Source organism: Myiozetetes cayanensis, unplaced genomic scaffold, assembly GCF_022539395.1.
Source record: "Myiozetetes cayanensis isolate MyiCay16 unplaced genomic scaffold, myiCay2020 scf6-25, whole genome shotgun sequence".
NCBI classification, from domain to species: domain Eukaryota; kingdom Metazoa; phylum Chordata; class Aves; order Passeriformes; family Tyrannidae; genus Myiozetetes; species Myiozetetes cayanensis.
This window is the reverse complement of record NW_026087853.1, coordinates 12,056,076-12,078,996: the sequence shown is the minus strand read 5'-3', so window position 1 is coordinate 12,078,996 and position 22,921 is coordinate 12,056,076. Positions and strand designations below refer to the sequence as shown.

Sequence of the window (22,921 nt, the reverse complement as noted above, 5' to 3'; positions counted from 1 at the left end):
TCTTGCAGTATTTCAAAGCTTTGGTGTTTTCATACGAAGTTTTCTCTTGAACTTTACTTGTTACATGGTTCCCATAGATTTGTCCCTTGAAAATGGAACTGAAATACCTTATGTTCTGTTAAATACAAGGTAGGCTCTGAAGTCAAAACAGGTATAGTTCTTATAATTTAGTTTAAGAGAAATTTTGAAATCCTCTGTAATTTTTGTCCCTGTCAACTAACTTATGAAGGGAACAAAATGCCTTATGTTCAGCAAGAATTTAACTTTTGTTAGGATTTTTTTCATCAAGTCGTTTCAGGTGTTATTTTAAGATCGCTAATGGCTACTGCAATTGATGCAATCCAGCTTTAATCTGGAAAATCAGAGATAATGAGTGTTTTTTTATGTTCTCTTCTAAACCTTGCCAATTATTGGTAATATTTCTATACGTTTCAGTCAATTTGTTATTCTTTAGTCTTTTGTTATGGGACAGTATTCTTTGATACCCTGTTAAGCAATCTATAATAAAAATAACTTTTTAGAGCTAAACTTCTTTTATATAAAGAAGATATTCTATTGAGTTTATCAGCACCGGGTAGAGTATTTGAGGGAGAATATGCTTTTATAGGGTGAATGTTACACTTTGTGAGCTTTTAATAATTATTAGACACTAACACAGCAGTTTTTAACCAATTTTAAATTGTCTTAAAGGAACCCAGCCAGAATGGACCTCTTTTTACTGAGTTAAAGTTCTACATGCGAGCTGCTAAGCCAGATGAAAGTAAGCAGTCTATTAAAATGTTTTTAATGAACTACAAACAATTAGGAAAATAGAGCCCATAGGAGTAAGGTCAAACTTTAAGGGAATTTCTTTAGGTAATTTTCAAAATTATTTTTAAATTATTGACATCTAATTCAGACATATAGTAAATTAGATTTTTGATAAGAAGTTCTATATAGTTCTGTTGATGGTGTTGTCTAAATTGAAACTTGAGTTACATCTCTGTTCCTACAATGAATACGTTGTTAACTCTTCCAGTATACTTTGCATACATGTTTGCCTGAAATAAGCAGCTCACAGGTATGCAGAAACTGTAAGCGATGTGACTACTCCCTTTTATGTAGGTCTGCTGATGCAAATTAATGAACTTTATTTGTATTTTCAGTTCAGAAGTGGACTAAGTCCCATAAATTGAAATATTTAGGTGTACCAAGATATTGGGGTTCTGGCTTGCATGAAAAAAATGGAAACAGGTGAATATATCTTTTGTTGACATATATGGGAATTTATTTAATCCACAATCACTATCCCTTTTAAGCTAATTTACTTTATCAGGTGTATTTCCCACTTACCTTTGTGTTGTTCTCTTTTGCTACAAAGTTTCCTGTTCATGGCAGGGTGTGTTTAGGGATTATATGAATAAATACATTTTATCTGTATTCTGTGTGTTACTCATATTTGTGTCTGTTATATTCTTTCTAATTTAGATTTCATTTGTTATGAGCACTGCTGTAATACAGTGATGCTTTATATGTATATGTGGTTTAGAAGCTTTTTATATTTTAATGAAAACAAAGTCGTCTTCTAATGTGCAAGTTCTTGAATAATATGACTACCTTTAAAGTTTTTCTTCTATGCACTTAAAGTATTTTCACTCACAAATATGAAGGATTTAGTGCTCTCTCAAATCTTATTTTATTTTCCCTAGGGATAGGTTTTGTTTTGGCCTTTTTTTTTTTTTTTTTCCCCCTTAATCTGTGAGCTAGAATAATTGCTAGTCTCATGTTAAATTTGTTTTAACTCTAGGGATAGTTTTTAGTATTGTTCCCTGTCATGAAGGGTTTTTGTTGCTAGGTCTTTAATGTTAATGCCTGTTTATGTAATAGCACTTGTTTTGTAGTGGGCTTTCTCTACACATCAGTGCTGCAAAGGAGTTTTAGTACTTCTCTGGCAGCTTAGAGTAGGTCAGGCTTCTCTGTGTGGAACACTACATAGGGCAGTCAGTATATATGCATTAGTATGTCAGAAATATCAGTAGGTCCTCAACTGTAAAACTAATTTCAAGTAAAAACAACATTAATTTTGAGAGGCAGAAGTAAATATAGCAATTTTTTGTTTTTATCCCGCAAATAAATGTGTCTTTGCATTCAGTGTTTAAGGCATGAATTTCTTTAATATAGCCACTATGAATTTTTATAGTTCTTACACCAGTTTGGCTATGGCAGTGAATATCAGAACACCTTTGGCAGTGAGAAGTTTTTGTTGTTAATAATAGGTTAAAAAGTTTGCAACAGATTTCAGTAAACGAACATTTTAAGTAACCTTGTTGAGTCACTTAAGTAATTTATAAAGTAAGGAATGTATTTTTGGAAGCAATTGATGCTTGTTTTCGCCTATAGTGAGTTACAATAGGATGTTTTCCTCTGTGAGTACTTGTTATTGTGTTGCATAACTGGAATAAAGAGCAGTTCTCTTGATGGACGAGCTTTTGACTGGCTGATGTAAAAAAAGGTAACAATTGATGTACAGCATTAAAAAATAGTCAAGTATTTCCCACAGTTTCTTTTGAGAGAATCAGTAATTTGTACAGTTAACACACAGATAAAATACTTTGCTAAGTGCAATTCAATAACTTTGCTATTTGGTTTTTTTTTCCTGGCCTTGAATTTAGTTATCGATTTATGATAATGGACCGATTTGGCAGAGATCTTCAGAAGATGTATGAAGAGAATGCAAAGCAATTTTCCCGTAAAACTGTACTACAATTAGGCCTGAGAATAGTAAGTTTAAAAAATACATTATACTTTCACACAGTCTGTCTTCCCTGTGCAAGTCTCAGTTCAGTCCCACTTCTGTGCTGAGTTCAGGTCCTCTGCTGGGCGGACCCGGGTACTGCATTTACACGACTTTTGTTTTGTTAGCTTGATATTCTGGAATACGTCCATGAGCATGAATATGTGCATGGAGACATCAAGGCCGCAAACCTCCTTCTGAGTTACAAGAACCCTAATCAGGTATTTCTGATGCATTTTATTCCTCATGTTTCAAACCTTCTATTTGACAACACATGAAAGTGCTTTGAACCTGTGAAATCTAGCAGAAGCTCATTTTTAAGAAGGTATATGGTAACATTATTTCTGCTTGACATTTATATCTTGTTAATATTCTGTGATTTTTAAATGCATTTTGCTGGACAGTTATCAATTGACTATTTGGCCTAAATAATATTCTAGAGAAATTCCCGAGATTAAAAAAAAATTGACTCACAAATAGGTATTTGCAGGTGGAAGCCTAAAATTATATAGCACAGTGGTAAATTATGTTTGCCTGTCTGCATTGTTACTTCATTCCTTTGTTCAAGAAATCCATCAGATAAGTGTTCTGTTACTTGGAAAAATTGGTCTTTAAAGTGTTTATTGTTCCACTTGATTTATGGAAGTCTTTCATTTTTCTGCATTTTTAACTGTCTTTACTATTCAAACAATGCATATTAGAGTTTCAGAATTATGTATGTGTTCTTGTCCAAATGTTTTAGCTTGTGAAAGATGTAAAATAATTTCAGTTCTCTTAAAGTAACTGGTGTTAGTGAGTAGTAGTAGTATGTAGTATTGTTCAAATGAGACAGCTGACTTTATAGAGGGTAGCACAATAAGTGCATTTATAACTTTATGGACATTGTTTCCTTTTTTGCTTTTTTTTTTTTTAATTTAATTTTACTGATAATAACTATTTTACTGTACTTGTCTTCTGCATCAGCAAGAAATGACTTCTAGATCAGACTGAAAAATAATCAAACCTCTCTGGCATATTGTTTTCAAGTCATAGATAGTAAGATTAATAAAGCACTGAGAAAAAATCATTTAAAGTTGAACAGTCACCATTTTTAATACTTTAAAAGAAATTATGAGAATGATTGGCAGTTGCATTTATTATTTGCATATTTGTTATATTTATGGTTCTTTAACCTCAAAATTCTTTGTGGAAATTACTAGGTGTACTTGGTGGATTACGGACTTGCCTACCGATACTGCCCCGAAGGAGTTCACAAAGTATATAAAGAAGATCCAAAAAGATGTCATGATGGAACTATTGAATATACCAGTATTGATGCACACAAGGGTGTGGGTAAGCATGTAAAACTCTTCTCAGCAGTAGACGTTTGTACATCCTTTTTTATAAATACTTTAAAAAACTCAATGCAGCAAATAAACAAACTAGGTTTCTGATTCTATAAAAATGTTTTTCTTATTTTTCGTTGTTCCCTATGGATTATGCTGGCCTTTTTATTTTCAATTCACCAACTTTTACTTACTGTATTTTTGATGTAACTTCCTTAACTAGAGTTCCTTAATTTATAAAGACTGTTAAGATGTTTAACGTATTGCTTTTCACTAAGTAGAAATGGAATAGTGCTTGTGAGACCTTGATAAAAAATAGGACCTATTTTCAGGAGAAAAATAGTTTCTGTTATTAAAGGGGAAATATTCTTGTTTTTAAGTTAATACTTAGAATTTTTTTAACAAAACTTTACTTAATTATTAATTAATTATATTTATAGTCACTGAACATCAATAGGCAAGAAGTGAGGAAAAAGTTGAACGTGGAAAGTACAGGCCTGTGTCTGATTAGATGTTGAGGACTTATAGTGAACACTAATTTCATTTTCTTAATTCCTAAATTTTGCTTTATTAGCATAAAAGTGTGTTCTGCAAAAATGAGAGTTGTTGAAAATGATTATTTACTTTAGGATGAACTGTTGAATCTATGCTTAAAGCTGAACATAGAGCAAAGATGACTTGATTTGCCTAGTTATACTTCTAGTGTAGTCTGTGGTCAGTGTACATGTGGGTTGTTTTGGGGTTTTCTTGCTGGTTTGTTTTTGGGTGTGTTTTTTACTGTGAAGGCGTAGAGATCTAATCTCTTACTGTCCTCTGTTCAGTTTTCAGGCCAAATAAAATAATTCAACATTGTAGAATATTTTTTTCAGGACATGGGGTTTCAGCACTATTACCTTTTTATAGAAGAAAAGTAAAAACTGTTTTGAACAGAAAGTCAATCACTTCAGTAACTTGTTCTATTTTTTTCCATAATTTGACTACTTAAAAAGCTTCCCAAACTGGGATAAGTGCAGCATGTCATGTTTTTGAATAGAAGAAAAAGATTGATAAAGAACTTGAAAATGAAGTTATCCTTCCAGATGTAGGAAAAATACTTTTTCCTTCCTAGCTTTTATGCTAAACTAAAGAAATAAGTAACATATACAGTAGTGTTACACTGTTAGCATAGACTTTCTATTGTCTTAGCATATTTACAAATTTTTACTGTTGTTAAACTGTGTGTGCTTTATTGTCTGATGTGTAATGGTTGTTTTTTTAATGTGTGGGTATGTGTTTAGCACCATCAAGACGTGGTGATCTGGAGATCTTGGGTTACTGCATGATTCATTGGCTTAGTGGCCATCTACCATGGGAAGATAATTTGAAAGATCCAAATTTTGTCAGAGACTCAAAAATCAGGTGAGAAAACTACTTGTTTTCTTTCACTTTTGACAGTGAAAATGTCTTACTGTAGAAATGCTTTGTACTTTAACTATGTTCCCTTTTGGTGAATAGGCTATTTTATATACCCTCCAGTTTCCCTTCATCATGTCTCATGTATCCTTGGCTTGTAATTGCACTTCACTGGTACTGTTCTACTGTCTTCTTTTGCATGTGTGAGATGCTTATTTGTCTACCACAGTATTGTCACTTTAGAATGCTGCCATCAGAAATCACTCTTACCAGAATGCAGGTAACCATTAGTCCTGCTTTACGAGTGTGGAGTATGAGTAGCCTTTATAGCACCACACGCTGAAGTCGGTGGCAGAGATGGAAGCTAAATGGGAATCCTAAATGTCTTTGAGCATCACTCCAGCTAGAGCACTACTACTGTGGGATTTTTAAATTATTTTTCATTTTGTCCCCCCAACCTCACTGTTAATGTTCCTTCATCTTCCCCTCAATGCCAACCAACCTTCTCTTGTCAGGTATTTAATATGAAGGGAGCTGTCCCAGCACAGCAGTTTCAGTCTCATTAGCAAGTATTTGTCATGTGGCTTCCTTAGCATTGATTGGTGTGTGAGGATTTAAAATTGACCAGTTCTTTTTCTTCAGTCTTCCACTTGCTTACTTTTAAAAGAATCAAAAGCTGTTGAACAAAAACTTAACTGTATTTCAGGTAACCCATCTGTCACTTGTCAGGTTCTCAAATGTACTGCACACCTAAAAATGTCTACATTAAGTTATACCAAAGATTTATGTAGTAGTGTTTCCTGTGTCTTACAGTGACCCAAGCTGGGTACTTAGAAATTTTATTAGAACAAAGCAAGATTAAAAATTCAAAACAAACAGTAGTTTTGAATAATTTTGTTTTTCAGATGTAGAGAGAATATTTCCGTTTTAATGGACAAATGCTTTCCTGAGAAAAACAAGCCAGGTAAGAGGAGCTGTTTTTAAATACTTGTTTACTGAAGTCTGTACCTATTTTTTTCTTCCTTTCAATCAGGAACAACACTGGCATGAATTAGAATGTTGCCTAAGAGAAGTTTAGACTCTTTCTTTTGGGTGTAGTTGTATGAACTGCATTGCTTCTGGCTAAGGACAGTATTAATTGGAAACATGGAATGTGTAAATTGATTTTTCACAACTGAATTTTAGAGTGAAAATTAAAAAGTAGTGCAAACTTGAGGTATAGATTGTTCCTATTTGGCATCGGTGATTTACTGAGTACATAAAAACACCCCAAACTCTAACTCTACACTTTCTTGATATCCTGATACTTAGTTATTTCCAGCTATTCCTGGTGATCAGAAGAGTTTTCTCTGTCAAGGGTGACTTGCCTGTTTTCAGAGTGGTCTAATGTTTCATGTATTATTTAATATATGTTTCAACCTTGAATTGATTAAGTTCTGAGATAACATTGAATTTACTTTTCCACTTTTTTATATATAGACATAAGAAATACAATGTAAACAAGCATTCATTGGTGAAAATTGGCCCATTACACTTTTTTATGACTGACTCTTCATTGCAATGAACAGGTGAAAAACAGTGATGCTGTCATCACTGGGTAATGAACCTTGGCATAATTTTTTTCTAAAACATGTTGTAGTAAAGACACGATTATTAGGAGTTTATAAATAAACATTTCAAAAATAGCATAAGTAGTGCATGCATAATTTCTGTCTGTTTTGTGGTAAAAGTGAATGATTAAAATGTTTTCAAATAGAAATTAATTGGAGGTGCCATTTCTTTAGATGAAATAGCCAAATACATGGAAAAGGTGAAGCTACTGAGCTACGAAGAGAAACCTGTTTATCAGCATTTCCGAGAAATACTTCTGCAAGGTCTCAAAGCCATTGGGCAAAAAGATGATGGAGTTCTTGACTTCGGCTTGTCAGAGAATGGAGACTTTCAAACAAATCCCGTACAAAAGGTTGTACTCTAAAAATTCTTATCAGCTTTTATTGCATTTCATTAAGCTAAACAAAAGTTAGAGTGTTGTTGGAAGTAGGTGCCATGACTTCATCCAGTAGGAAATAATTAAATAATGAAATGTTTAAGTTCTAGTCACACATGTTATTCCTCTAACTCAATTTCACTAATCAATATTAAAACTTAATGCAGAATGAAGTTTGTAGGTGTACTTTCATAATAGATACTACCTTGGTCAACAACATTTGTATATCTAAATATAATGACATTTGAATAGATGAACATTTGGCTAATTTACTTATTTCTTTAAATTGGTAAAACTCCAGATGGATCAAAGTACATGTAAGGTAAAATTATTCTAGTTTTTGTTTCATATTAGTTTCCTTTCCATGATTAGTTCAACACTTAGTTTTAAGTATACATTTTTTATGCCAAGTATTTGGTTTTGCAATTCACATATTGAATTTGCCATGATCTAATATGTTATTTTTGAGTCTTAACTATGTTCGTAGGCTAGGGGTATTTTATTCTTTGCATTTAAGAAGCCTTTAACTGTGGCTTTGAATTCCCATTTGAATATGGCATTAGTAACTTTTTAAGCTTTAGGGAAAGTGTATGTTAAAAGGCTTCTAACAATAATCTGGTCAGATAATGGGACAATAAATATTATTTCATACTTCAAACTGCATTTATTAGTTCTGTATTTACATTTGTTAATAGCAGGTGGGTAGTTTATTGGTTCCTTTAGCATGAACCAGGAACTGAAAATACAGGGATAGTTCCTAGAATGTTGCCTGCTAACTGACACAGTCAGCAGCAGTGTGTTAAAGATAGGGAAAGAGCAGAAAAGAAAAAAATCTGTAGGATTCTAAAATCTGAGGATACATGTCCAGCTTTTCTTACTTTTTGCCCAGTAAACAGTATTTTGGTAAAATTGTACAGCTGTGGTCTCTATACGAGTGTTTCCTACTGAACTGTGTGTAAAGGTCTGTCCCAAAGGAGGGTTCATTAGCATAAGTTCTTCTGTTCCCCCCGTGGTTCGACATGGCTTGAGACCTGTATTTGGGGAAAAAAAAAATCTGTTTTTAATGGTTGGCTGGTTTCTTTGCTGAATAAGTTGGCCTGCTGCAGAGCCAACATCTGTGACCTTTAATGTCCTTGTCCAGCAGAGATGTCTGGTGCACATTTTCAATGAAATAAAATTTCAAAAATCTTATTTCTTTAGCCAGTATCAGTCAAGACCGTTCCCAAAGGGTGGGATAATACGTTTCCATAGGTTCTTACCTACTGGCATCAAAGAGGAGCTTGTTTTTACATAGTTTGTTTTTTGGTTTTTTGTTTTGCTTTGTTTGTTTGTTGTTGTTGTTTTTTGTTGTTGTTGTTGGTTTTTCTTACTCTGAGGAACCATGTGCACAGTCAACTTGCTCAGTTGTCACAAATAAGTTCAAGCACTTGTTTAAAACAGTGAGTGTTACTGGCCCATTTGAGAAAGTGTTTTCAGTGGTCTGCTTCCTGTTTCAGTGGATTTCATGCTACTTCATACCAGCTACTGCTGGAGTGACCAGACAGAATAAGATTGATGGACATCAGGTTGACATACCTTCTTGCTTTTGACCAAACACTGGCACAGATGACTCTTTCTTGTATGTAGGATTTTGTAGACCTTGTAACAGCAGTGGTATAGGCTAGGGTAGAAGAATAGATTGTGTCAGTCCTTTCTAGGCCGAATTTTAACCTTTTTTTCAAGAATGAATGAAAAGAGGGTCTTCAGCAAGATGTCTCCCCTTCCAGAATATATCTTTGGGAACTCGTGCTACTCGGTTTTCTTCCAGAGGATATCAGATGTTAATGAGAGTCTAATAGAACAGGAAGACAGTTTGTGCAAGCTGAGAACAACTGGACACTTAAAAACATATCTTGCTTCTGAAAGCCAGTATCTTCTAGCACATGATGAATTTCTTTTGGTATGCTTAATGTCTACTTTGGAAAAGAAAAATGCAGTCTGGCATCTATCTTTGAGAAGATTGTGACCTCTAACACCGAATATCTGTGACATTTTGGCTCTACTGACCTTTTAGTCACAACAGGTCTTAACACACCCACTCTTCATTTCTTTTGGTGCAATCTACCGTATTTTCTTAAATTAGTTATATTTGGTGTTCTGAAGGTGTGCTGTTTCATAGCTAGGAGACAATATTTCTAGCTTCTGTGTAAATACATTCTTAGAATGTAGGATTCTCCTGTACTTTCAGCTTGTATAGATAATTGAACCATGGTGAGCATTATATGTTGCATATAACGATGGTTGTTCTGGAATCTCAGTATCTGGGTAAAATCCACATATGTCTGCTTTATTAAAACTTAGCATTTTGTTTTCTATATCCTAACTCAAGTTGTCCCAGATGGGAAAATAAATGAAACACAGTCCACTGTTCCACTCGAGGTTTTTTCTTTTTTTTTTTTTCTTCTGTATGGTAAACACATGTTGGTTTGTGTGTAGTATTCTATAATAGTGCTAGCAAAACAAGAAGCTAGCAGTACTGTGAGTTGAAGGAAGTATTTTGAGCTCTTGACTAAATTATTTAGTGCAAGGACCACATCTTACCGTTGTTCAGTGCTGAAGAGTTACTGGGAAATATTGAAAGTAAAGTAACCCGAAAAAATATAGGTCTTAGTGATTTTTGGTTCCTTGTAATGGTTCAGATGTGCAGGTGCTGCTTTTGTCAGATGAATGCTGCCTGATTTCTACTGCTATGTAATTCACCTGAATCAAGATTAAGAAACCACTTTTTATTAAATAAGCTTGGAAACAAGATAAATGTATTTTGCTTTTGTGTAGCATGTATTGAATATCTGTTTTTCTGATGAGCGTTTAAAATGTTTCCTAGTACAATTGGGAGGAATGCATTATCTCTCATATAAAAGCAGTGCAGTGCTGAAATAGTCCTCCTTAATTTTGGTCAGAATGAACAAAAGTGTCTGTGTTTATTCCTGCCTAATGCATCACAAATCTGCTGACATGCTAACCTTGGAGTCTTGGCTGGCGGTAATCAGGCCTGTGCACCGGCAGGAAAGATGTACCTAATGCACTCCATCAGTGCAGTTTGCATATGGAAGTTCTCACAGGGGAGCTGCCCTGTGCCAGCTGAGGGTTACCTGCCCACTGCAGTTATTGTATGTAATTATCGAACCAATCTGTTCAGCCCAGCAGGGTTTAGATGGTAATCATGAAGCAACACTTTGGAAAGGAAAGATGTAATGCACTCTCCCCTTCTCTCGTGAGCTGTGTGAAGTTGTAGCCACTTTTAAAGCTCTAGTCTCACACAATTAAAAAAAAAAAAAAATTAAAAAAAGGGAAAAGGTAAACTCTTCTGTGTTCATCATTTTCATCTGTGTCTGATACAGGTCAACTCATCCTTTGCAAAAATCATGACTTTAAAACAATAATTTTCAATAACCACTTTAAAAATACTTTGCAACAGTAAGATTAATTGTAATACACAGATAATAAGAGTTCTATCCATTTAGAGGTTTTAAGATAATGTATCTAGAATAGAGTTCAGATTTCCCAAGTACCTCTCTTTGGAACAGACTGCACAGTTGCTATTAGGAAAAAGAAATAATAATGTACTGTCAGTGGGTATGAGCTACTTTTAAGGTACACAAAGAAAGTCTTAAGAAACCAGATAAACTTAAATTTAATGAGGTGTAATTGATTTTTAAAAAAGCAGGTAATATGAACTTAATGTAAAATGTTTTCATGTGTTCCTTAAAATTTTTTGGTTTGCTCCTTTGTAACAGTGATTCAATATAAATAAAAAACAACCAGGTTTTGATCATAAAGACTCATGTTTTCATCCATTAAAATTTCAACTCCTAAAGTGGTCTGCAGATAGGGGAACTGTCCTTTTAGATTGTGTATTGCTTAGTACTAGTATTCTTGTGTTAATATATGAATAAATTTTCTCTATGACTGGAGACATTTTATAATATATGAAGAAATAATGCTTAAAATTTGGGAATATCTTGTGAAGATAAGATATTTTCTACTTGGCATGGTCTTTCCTGCTCTTGAGTTCAACTGCTTTTTTTTTCAGAAAAGAAGAAAGGCAGCAGCTGCAGCCAGTGAGAGCACTGAGGCAGAAATGGAAGATACAGGAAGTCCAGAAAAAAAGAAAGCTACTTCTTCTAGTAAGTCAAAAGATCGTTCTGACAGTCCCATGTACTGATGTGGCAGGATACCTTGGCTAAGGGCCAGACTCCCACATAGCCACTCACTCCCCTCCTCAGTGGGACAGAAGGAGAAAATAGAATGAGAAAACTCGTGAACTGAAACAAAGATGGGAAAATTTGTTACTGTTTAATGTTGTGGGCAAAACAGACTCAACTTGGGGAAAACAAATTTAATATATCGCAAATTAAAATAAATTTGGGTACTGACAAAGCCAAACATTAAGAAAACGCCTTTCCTTCCCACAGGCTTAACTATTTTACTCTAAACTCATCTACCACTCTCCCTGTTCAGTGCAGGGGACATGGAGGGGAAGTGTGCTGTGGTCACTGTGTAGCATTTCCTCTCTGCTGCTCCTTCCTCCTTACATTATCCCCCTGCTCCAGTGTGAGCTCTCTCTTTTGGGCTGCAGTCCTTCAGGGGAAAAAAAAAGAAAGCGACCCTGTTTCTTCAGGAAATATCCATTTTCTCCAATGTGGGCTCTCCCAATGGTTGCAGGGGCTCCATCCTGGGTCCTTCGTGAGCTGCAGGCAATATCTGCTCTGGTGCCGTGGAGTACCACCTCCTCCTCTGAACTGCGTGTTCCCTCTGCTGTTTCTCACTGTCTTCCCTGCACAGCTACTCCCTGTCTGCCTGTCAAGTGTTTTTTTTCCCCCTTTTTTAAATGTTTTCACAGAGGTACCACAAACAAATTTGGCTCAGCTTTGGCCCACAGTGTGTTTGTTTTGGAGCCAGCTGGAAAGGGCTGTGTCAAACACAGGACAGCAGCTGGCATCTTCCCACAGAGACTACCTCTGCAGCCAACCTCAGCTTACCAAAACCCGACCACATGGCCACAAAATACCCCATAGGACCATTTACCTGTAGCAGTTCAAGTGCTTTTGATCTTTCTTAATTTCTTTCTAGATTAACTCTCATAATGTTGAAATACTTAAACTGTCTGTGTGAGAAAGGGTTATGCTCCAGTTATGTGCTGCCTAAAGCTGGTAGAATTGCTAGGTAAGTAAAAATTGGTGACTGAACTGTGTTCTTTTGCCATTGGTCATTCTCTGCTCCATTCTCATTTCTGTCCTTCAGTCTTGTCCAGTTCACTGTTAGAAAATGCTGACTCTTCAGGATTCCTCTTCACAGCGTGTTAAAGCCAAGGGCTAGCAGCAGCAGCTTCCAAAAGCAAGCATATTTGAAGTCGAGGAAAGGATCAGCTATAAGGATAGAAAATGCTGAAACTATTATTTCCACATAATTTGGCATAGTGTCTGTGTTGTCTGGAAAAAGTCATGGACAGATAAAGCAGGATTATTGAAAATGCGAGATCAGAAATCTTCGGTAGATCTGTGTAGGGTAAGCTGGTAGTGAGTGTCCAGTCAAACTGGTTTCTGGATCTAACTTTCTAATGCCTTCATGTAGATCTGAACTGGTTTCAAGTAATCACAAAGATATTTTTCCTAAAGAATTTTTGATTCATACTTTCAAATAAAATACCAGGTGTTGTCTGTGGTCAAGTAGTCTAAAAATAATAAAGCAGTAGCTGAAATCTACCCTATAACAAATCTGCTTGTTTAAAAAGGGTTTGGTGAAGGAGTATGGCAGGATGGGAAACTGTAACCTTTCAAACACAATAGTAGTATTGGTTTGGTGTGGCTTTACCACAGTATATTTACTCCACTTGTATGGTACAAAGTATAAGGAATGAAGCTCATGTTATTTCAGGACATGACACTGCTTTGTTTGTTTTCAGCTCTTCATATTATAGAATTCTGATCATTAAAACCAATGACTATTTCTCTTACTTGAATGCTTTTTGAATTGTTGATTTTGATTTATTATGAATTCTCTAGTATGTCAGTGGCTGAAAAAGTGTTAATTGGATTATATTTTCTTTCAAGGCAATATAATTATGTGATGCTGACATTTGTAGTTTTAGCATTTTAGATGTTATTTAAGACTTTTTAACAAAATATTTAATGCAGCTGACTATTTTCTGTTTGTGATTTAATACACATGTGCAGAACATACTTCCATTCTAGATAATATATTGTATACTTTTTTCCTGAGATTGTAGATTGAAATTCTCATAGAAAGAGATGAAAAAGAACTCGAGGAATTACAATCCAAGTGGTAGCATCACCTTTTTGTAAATGCTGAGTTTTTTCCAGACTAAGTAAAGGTACTGGGGAGGCTGTATATATTTTCAACATAAGCTTAAATTAAAAAAATCTTTATCTTGACAATTCAATAGAGGTGAAATAGTTCTAATTTCACCTTTTTGTACTACCCAATTTAATGCATACCAAGTGGGGGGAATATATCAAATGATTTCAGGTGAAATGTGATACATGTATTTATTCATTTGGTTCTCTCCAAATTTGGAATTAAAAACTTTACCACCTATTGCATGATTCATAAACTTGTGGTAAAGGAAAGGGCAACTGTTTCATAATCTTCTGATTTTGATGCTTTTGATAACTTGAAAGTAGCTGATCATTATAGAAATACTTACAACTGACTAGTTTTATGTTACCATGGACTTGTCTCTCCATTGCGTCATTAGTCCTGTGACTAAAAAAAGTCCTGAAGTTCAGTAAAATGGATATTTTCTTGGTACTTCTTAGTTGTAGAATTTAAAAGTTTAGTCATACAGGAACATTTAAAATGTTCTTGAAATTCTATTTTATTGGTTTCTAAAGGGGATAAATGTGGTGGGATAGGGATTACTCTTCAGATATTCAAACATCTCAAGGAATGGCAAGAGGAGCCATGCAGCCTCTTGCTGTTCATCTCATCAGCATTAACTGTATCTGACTATGCAGTTTGTCTAATCCAGTCCAAATAATAGTTGTCCCCAAAAGATCCTGATCAGCTGTGCAGCACTTGGAGTACTCCAGGGTGCTCAGTGGCTACAGGAACTCTGCCAATGATTAAATCTGCTACTGCTGGGGCTGGGGAGCCACCAAACTTGGTGGAGGAGGAAGAAAGAACAGAACTGAGAAAGGACAGACATCTGGAAATTCTTGCTTCTGCCATCAGCTCCCCCTGGTTGTTCCCAGCATTAAAGAGTGGCCGCATCAGATGAGATCGTTAAAGGCCTTCTCTTCTGGTTGTGTCAGCCACCAGTGTTTCTAGAGCTGTCAAGTGACTCTTCTCTTTAAGAGAAACACAGTTTCAGAAAGCCCTTGAGAAGCAAGTTGTGCTGTACTTCCAAAATAAGTTGCACAAAATTTGGTGGAATTCATAAATTGTTTTTTATTTATATTAACAAGTTATCAGGTTTTTTTTGTTTTCTTCTTCCTATGATAACTGGAATCCGTGGGCTTTCCTGAAAGTGGAGTTTTACAGGGTATCCTTTAGAAAGTAATATGGATGATGTTGAAATATTATATTAGCCAATGAGTCTTCACTAGGAAAAATTCTGTCAGAAGAGATGATTTCTACTTAAACAAGAAGTTTTTTTAGCACTCTGTTACACAGCTCCGTTTTCAGTATTAGCTGCCTTCATGTACGATAGTAAAATACACAGAAAATACACAGAGTTATAAGCAGAACACCAAATTTTGGCATACACTCTTCATATCCACCAACACTCATGGAGGGGTGTAGTGCATAATATTAATAGGACTAATATGCTTATTTTTGATTAGTTTGTTGGAATAGGCAGATAGTATATGCATCTTCAGTGAGAAAAATCACATAAATGCTGGAAAAACAAGAGTTTTATGAGAATTTTGGAATAATCCTAGGTTCAAAGCTACAACAGAAATAAAACATCTACCCCGGCAGGTTTTTTTTTTGATCTTAGGGTAAATGTAGATTGGATTATAGCAATATAGATAAAGTTTTTTAGAATAACCTTTTTCATTTTCTATTGTGAATTTTAGGACAGTTTTGGGGTTTATTAATTAGGACAGTAAAAAGAAATGCTGAAGTAGATATGGCAATAAAAGTACTGTATTTTAATGTACTTTTGAATAGTCAATACTAGTAGGGGTAGGAATTCTGCATGTCTGTACTGTTGGGTAGTATCTACCATGTTAAGGCCTTAACTGGGGTCTTTGGTTACTTCTGCAGTATAAATAAAGAGCTAAGTGAACAGTTCCAATATGAAAACAGTCATACTGATGGATTACTTAGAAGGCATTCCCAATGAAGATTTAATAGTATTTCTCAATTAATAGGTACTTAGCTTTATGTTTATTTATATTGCATGGCTTTGCATAAATTAGTATCTGAGTTATTGTCTTAAATCTTTTTTTCTTTATTCAAGCAAGATTTATCACTTAATGTTGGATTAAATCTCCACTTTGGCGCATTTTTATATTTAGGCAATTATTGGCCTTGTTGTTAAGCTTTAGGACAAAGCAAATCACTGCTTTTTGAGCTTGTTTACAATGCCAGTTGATACTTGTCTTTTTGCTCCATAGCAGTGCCCACATTCTAGGTAGATTTTTTTTACCTTGTAATCTTACACTCTACAAAACCTTTTTTTTCTGCAAAATCTGTACTACACAATAGTTCTGATTGTGTTATTCATCTGTTCCTTCTTGTGAAGGATTTGGTATTAACAGGTATCTGTAACAGACTCCAGGAATAAGTAGGTATTAGTCTTAAAACTTGGTATCCATCTCTGTGTCTAGTCACTGAAAGATCTGTCCCTTTCTGTGCCGTTCTTAGCCTTCCCTACCCGTGTCAGGAATGTTGAAAGTTAAATGTTCCAGTATAGTAGTTACGTGATCTGGTTTTAGAAGTTCATAGCACATGCTGTAATGTTGTACCTAGAAGTTAACAGGAATGTTTGGGTTTTAAATCAGAGAAATACTGCTCTTAGTTGCCTGAAATACTGACAAACTCACTTCTGTATTTTTCATGAAGTATATTCAAGCATGATATGTGATCTTTCTTTTTATGGCCTGCCCCAAGATTGTTTGAGAATCTTTAAAAGCTATTTAAATTAGAAAATGGTAGGAAGTGCTTTTAAATATTAAGATTCTTAAATATTATGATTAGGAAAGAAAATATATTTGGTTTAGATTTAACTTATCTTTGTGGCTCTTCCTGAATAATAGTTTTTCTTGACAATTTGCAGGTGACAAATTCAGTGAGAAGCACCTTGAACATGTTCCACTTACCTTAATAAAGAGACAAAATTAGCATCTGAGATGTAAAATATGGGAGTGTTCTTGTGTTTTTCTGTGTCTGCTTGGAACACAGTTTTGTACTTAGTCTACCTTTATATTTTAAACTTATTTCTGTTCAATATCTTCAGATCATTTAGAGCACATAAACACATTTAAAACTGTAAATAATTGAAGTTCCCTGTTAGACTTCATGAGACTTTGTTGTGTTTGCTGCTAATAAAAAGTATTAATTTAAAAAAACCAAAACACTTTTCATGAGCAAGGTTTTGTATAATGACTTTATATGTAGAACTAAGTCATTTAAGAAAAAAAGTGATGTCTACTTTTTGTATTGTTTTCCTGTGACCTGAATATGTATTGCAGTATGCTGAACAAGTATTGCAATTCAAACTCAGATATATAATTTGCAAGTGAAATTTTTCTACAGGAAAGAAAAATTGTACTGCAGTGACTCAGAATTTTACAGAGAACTAACCTTTTTCAAGATTGCAAGTAATATATTTGAATTAAACTTTTTTCCTCCTGCAAAAAGAGGAGGACTAGTTATAGACACATTCTGCATGGAACTACTGATTTATATTGTGTGTGTACAATTGTGTTTTGGAATGTCTTCAGTAAAGCAATTTTTTCGAATAGAAGAAAACCAGTTTCAATTTCATCTGGAACAATTTTATATTCAAATTTTTAAAAGAACACTCATAGATTTGATGTTATCTTTAAGAAATACACAGGCATAAAGTCATCAGATAATACACTCTTGTGTTCTGATGTTTTTCCATATGAGAATATGAAATGTATTTGCTATATTTGTTGCAGGAAAGGGGACTTGACTTGGAAGAACAGAGTACCTAAAGCTAAGCCCCATCCCATAAATTTACAGACTTTTTTTTCTCTCATTTCGACCCCACAATCATATATTCCTTGGATTTTAGGTCCATATTTGCTTCATCCAGTCCCTTTGTTCTTTTTTACTTAGTCATATTTCTGAATTTTTTGTAGAAAAAGAACTACTGAGAAAAGAGAACACGCCAACTAACCAAAACTACTATTTGTCACACTTGCAATTTCTTCAACAGCCTTCAGAGTCCTGAAAAATTCTTGTTTGAGAAGTGTTACAAGTTTTCTCAGTTATGCAGGAGTTCCCTGGCTGAGTTGGGAAAAAGCTTGTCAGAAGGCTGTACCTCCTTTCTTATTTCATCTTCTTAAAGGAAAAGTAGCTCTTCGTTGGCACCACATTCAAACACCCAAACTGATTTGAGAATGGTGGTCTCCTTAAAAGCTGCAGCCTGGCTTAAGTTCCCATTTGATGTTTGCAGCTGGTTGCTGAGTGTAGTCTTTCAGCTTCCAATACTGGAAATATTTTTTTTCTTAGTCCTTCCATGTGTAAATAGCAATTCCATTCTCCTTGTTTCCCGTTTCGGTTTCATGATTGTAGAAGCCTTCTAAGGGGCAGTTGAAGGAAAAGATCTAGAGAGCCATCTAGCAAAATGGCTTGGTTATTTGGTACAAACAAAGGCAGCTGAAATACATAACTGAAGCACATTTTGCAAGAGAAAAGGGATAGTGTGGTCAGTGGAAGAATTTTGAATAACTCGCAGTCCTAAATTTATCTGCTTTGGAAATCACAAGTCCATATTTAAATACTTAAATTAGTAACAAAATTATTCTTGGGATTGATTTATTGCACTGAGATCTGATATAGTGGCATATGCAAGATCACATCTAGTGGACTAGGGAGAGTTGTGTTAGGTCAGTGGCCCCCTCATTCCTACTTCATGTCTTTTTAGGTTAACCGTGGCAATTCATCATGAAGTTACCAGTATTAAAGAAATGTCAATCCTGTCATAAGACTGTCCTGCTGTGGCACACTGGGTGTCGATACAGAAATGATGATTAAACTTTAAGTGTGTGGGGACTAGTCTGAGAACATCTCTTCCAGAAACCACTTGAAAACTCTCCACCACATCTCCCACCACTCCAGATTTACTGAGCTTTGTTTCTTAAAGGGTTAAACATATAGCAAAATGTGTGTGTAAGGTTATGCACATGTGTGCACAGACATTAGGTTTGGGATTTTTTTTGAGAAAGGAAACCTTGTATTGTCTGAACAAGGTACTCAACCACTTGTGCTTTTTTCAGGGCCTAAGATGTTAGCTCTGTTCTTTAATACCTAAATCATACCAATTTCATCTGCTTGGTAGCTGTGTTTTCATGTTCAGAATCTCTCACTGTCCTCCTTTCTATTAAAGAAGGCAGTTAAGTGGGAAATTTAGGACTCTGGTTTTACCTGAGGAACATCTGTCATTTTATAGAAACTTCCATTTTTTTCACTCAAGCACAGTTTTATTTCTCTTTGTCGTAAAACTTATGTGTTTCTAAAACAGCATATATAGAATTGGAAGACAGGATGAGATGGGACATCTATACACCAGTCTAATCAATTTATATTGGTGTTAATCTTGACACATACCAAGATTTTATCTTAAAACCATTATGATTAAAATTCTAAAACATCCCTGGTCAATACCACTTGTAGTACTTAACTCTTCATACTACTACAAAGGATTTGATAAGGCAGATTATTTTCTTTAGATGTTTGTAGTACCTAATATGAATTTCCCTTAAGCTTAGTAGTTGTCCTAGATACTGTGGACATGAAAAAAGCTCTCATTTTTATGCAGCAATCCTTTGCACATCACATCTCTCTTCCGTTTGTTTTAAAAATTTCTTCACATAAACTAGTTAAATTTTGTTGTTGTTTTTGTTAAAAAACTGGGTTTTTTGTTTTTGTTAAAAAACTGGAAAACATTTTGTTTTCCATTTTTCTCAGAGCTTTCCTGAAGAATAGAGCCCAAAACTATACACAGTACTGCTGGGTTTCTTTCGAAGAAATTGGTTTGGTTTGCATTGTTCTCTGCCTCCTTGCTTTCACCAAGTTTACTCATAGAGCTTGAATGATCAGTGACTCATACTGCTCAAAGGCTGTTGTCTTAAGCAAACAACTTCTTTCTAAAGACTTCCATGAAGCTCAATTCTACCTTTCTCTTTTGCCTGTAGAGTTGACAGGAATTGTGAAATTACATATAGTTTTACAAGCAAGAACTGAAGTAGTTAGGCATGCTGTCTTCAAGAAAGAATTTAGGATTAAAAAAAAACATTAAAAAAAACCCCCAAAACATGACTAGGAGATGAAAAACATTTCATTGTTACTATATTTATAAAAAGGTAGGAATTTTTATTATGTGTAATATTTTTTGTCAAAGTGACTGTAGTTGAATGTGATTCACAGAAATGAGCTGTGGTGTTTTGTTTTCTTCCTTTTCTCTGCTAGTGGGCAGGAAAGAATCAAAGAGCAGGCAGGTTTTTGTTATTGCTTTTAGGTATGGTCTCTTTGAACAACCTGCCTGCCAGGTTTACTAGGAATCTTACTTAGATGTCATTATTCATTACCTTTGTTAATAAAATATTGTCAAGTAATAGCTTGAATCTGTAGGTAAAGTTGTACCGATAGCTGAGCTGATTTAACAACTTGACATTGCCAAACAAAAATCTTCCTTTTTTTCACCCGTGTGTCTTCCACCTCCGTTCAGAATGCTTGAAGATGCCACACCTCACTAAACTATGAAAATACCAGACCAAAAAAAAATTCTTTGCTATGTGCCCTGGTTACAACTGAGATAGAGTTAATTTTCTTGTAGTAGCTGTTACAGAGCTGTGTTTCGGGTTCAGTATGAGAATAATGTTGATAACACAGATGTTTTAGTTGTTACTGAGCAGTGCTTACCCTAAGTCAAGGACTTTTCAGTTTCTGTTGCTCTGCCAGTGAGGAGCTGCACAAGAAACTGGGAGGGAGCATGGCCAGGACAGCTGATCCAAACTGGCCCAAGGGATATTCCACACCACAGAACGTCATGTCCCGTATAAACTGGGGGAGATGGCCGCGAGGTCCGATAGCTGCTGGGGGATGAGTTGGGCATCGGTCAGTGGGTGGTGAGCAACTGTGTTGTGTATCATTCGTAGGTTGGGTTTTTTCTGTGTGTGTGTTAATGCCTCTCTTTTTACTTTCATTATTATTGTATTTTACTTTATTTGAATTATTAAACTCTTCCTATTTCAATCCATGGGTTTTTTCCTTTTTTCTGATTCTTCTCCCCATCCCACTGGGAGGGAGAGGAAGGGGAGTGAGTGAATGAATGGTAAGTAGTTGCTGTCTGAGGTTAAACCACAATACCAGGTTATCAGCTAGATTAGCTTAGCAAAAGGTCCAAAGAGCACCAAAAATGGCTTAAAGACTAAACGTATTTTCTTGTGATCTGTTTTTGCTATTTTATTTAACAAAAGATCTGTATTTTTGTTTTGTTTGAATTGCAGATGCAGTAGCTACCAGAACCCGGAAGATGACCTCACCAAAATCCAAGAAAAGCACAGCAACCAGAAGGAGAGTCCAGAAGTAAATAATAGATGGAGCAACAAATTAAGTTGCTCTGTGGCTCATTTCTTTTTTTTTTTTTTGTAGCACTGGAATCTTTTTCTTTCCTTTTTAAATGATGAATCCTGTAAAAACATGGACTGCTGTTTGTACCTGTTTTTGAAGAATAAATGTTTTATTAAAATATTTGCATAATTTATGTATACTTAAATACTAATGCAAAATTTTGCCAACTCTTGAAGTGGGGATGCATTATTATTCTTTATATACATGAATTCTTGTCTTAAAGGCAAACTAAAAGAAAGTGCTTTTTTTCTGCTTTATAATGTAGAAATAAAGCCTTATTTAATAGTTTTGTTACGGGTACTATCTAGGGAACAGCAGTGTTGCATCTGATTTCTCCTAGTTTTGAGTAAAGTCTTATTGGAGGTCACTTAGATGTGCACTGAGATGAAGTTTGAAATGGCAGAAATATCTTTTAAATGTTTCTCAAGTGTTTGAACAAAAAACAACATAAAACGGAAATCACATCCTTCCATTCTAGTTTGTATAAAAAGCATTTAAACAATTCTTTGGAAGACAGGTAGTGGATTTTAGCTATTTTTTTGCATACTATTTGTGTTCGGATCACTTTTCCAGTTATTCAGAGTCTCTCTGAAAAGAAAGAGACCAGACACAGGGCCCAGGGCAAAGAAAAGAACCAACCAAAAACCAGTGCCTATTCTCAACAGCTTCCTCAGGTTTTCTTTTTGTATTAGTGAACAGGCTAGAAAAGTTATAACTGTGAAGAACTTTATACAGTGTCTAGTTCCAATGAAATATTGACTCACATCTGCTTCTCATAACAACATAATGGTTTACCTTTTTTAATAGTTGAGGAACATGTAATCTTCCATATCTTTTGTGAAAGTACTTCCTTGCTTAGCTTTGAGTCTTCTCTTCAGAGTTGTAAGTCAAAAAATAGTGTTGAATTTCAGTGTGAAATACAGCTACTTTTCATTCAGATATTGCAAAATACACATAATTAAGGTGTGACCATCATTCTTGTCAGGGAGATACAACTTTATGGAAGTTTGGCAAACCAAAAGGAATCCATATGAGCCAATGAACAATGTATTCGTGTGGATGTCCAGCTTGCTTGATTGCATAATGTCTGGGTAGCTGCTCACTAGAAGAAATATGTTATAGCATGAAATGTGGAATGAATATGCTTTGTAACAAGGGAATCAATTTTTTTTAAAATAAAACTGGAATACCATATTTAAAAGGTCCTTTCTCATTTCTGTTGACTTACACAAACTCATTTTCCTGGGGTATTAGCAAAGTGTAGCTGACAACTTCTAAGCATTCTCTTTGTTTCAGATGTAAAAGTAGGGCTGCTAAAGCCTCTCACATATTTAAAACTCCTTGAATCAAACTATCATTTTAATGACTTCGTTTAATCATTTTGTTCAGAAAGTATGTTACATTATTCGAATAGCTATCGTCAGGAAGGCATATTATATTCTCTTACTTGTCGCATACTCAAAGGTAATGTCTTCTTTTGTACTTCAGTTGTTTGACATTTTATTTTTTTAGTAACTTATTTACCAGAAAACTTCCTTTCTTTACTTTCCATGTTTTCAAGGAGCACGTTATATTTTGACACTACCAAAGCCAAGTGCAACAAACACAGAC

The 22,921-nt window shown here is 34.9% G+C and overlaps 1 protein-coding gene across 3 annotated transcripts in view; it reads left to right on the top strand.

Moving 5' to 3' along the window:
- VRK1 (VRK serine/threonine kinase 1) overlaps positions 1–22,492 on the top strand; it is a 35,048-nt gene extending 12,556 nt beyond the window's left edge. For all 3 annotated transcript variants that reach the window (XM_050336444.1, XM_050336442.1, XM_050336445.1), the window contains exons 4-13: positions 691–760; positions 1,146–1,233; positions 2,652–2,760; positions 2,902–2,994; positions 3,973–4,105; positions 5,376–5,496; positions 6,396–6,454; positions 7,275–7,453; positions 11,550–11,643; positions 21,187–22,492. In XM_050336444.1, coding sequence (XP_050192401.1) covers positions 691–760; positions 1,146–1,233; positions 2,652–2,760; positions 2,902–2,994; positions 3,973–4,105; positions 5,376–5,496; positions 6,396–6,454; positions 7,275–7,453; positions 11,550–11,643; positions 21,187–21,269 — 1,029 coding nt within the window. In that variant the 3' untranslated portion in view covers positions 21,270–22,492. The remainder of the gene's footprint in view (positions 1–690; positions 761–1,145; positions 1,234–2,651; positions 2,761–2,901; positions 2,995–3,972; positions 4,106–5,375; positions 5,497–6,395; positions 6,455–7,274; positions 7,454–11,549; positions 11,644–21,186) is intronic.
- Positions 22,493–22,921: the final 429 nt, after the last annotated feature.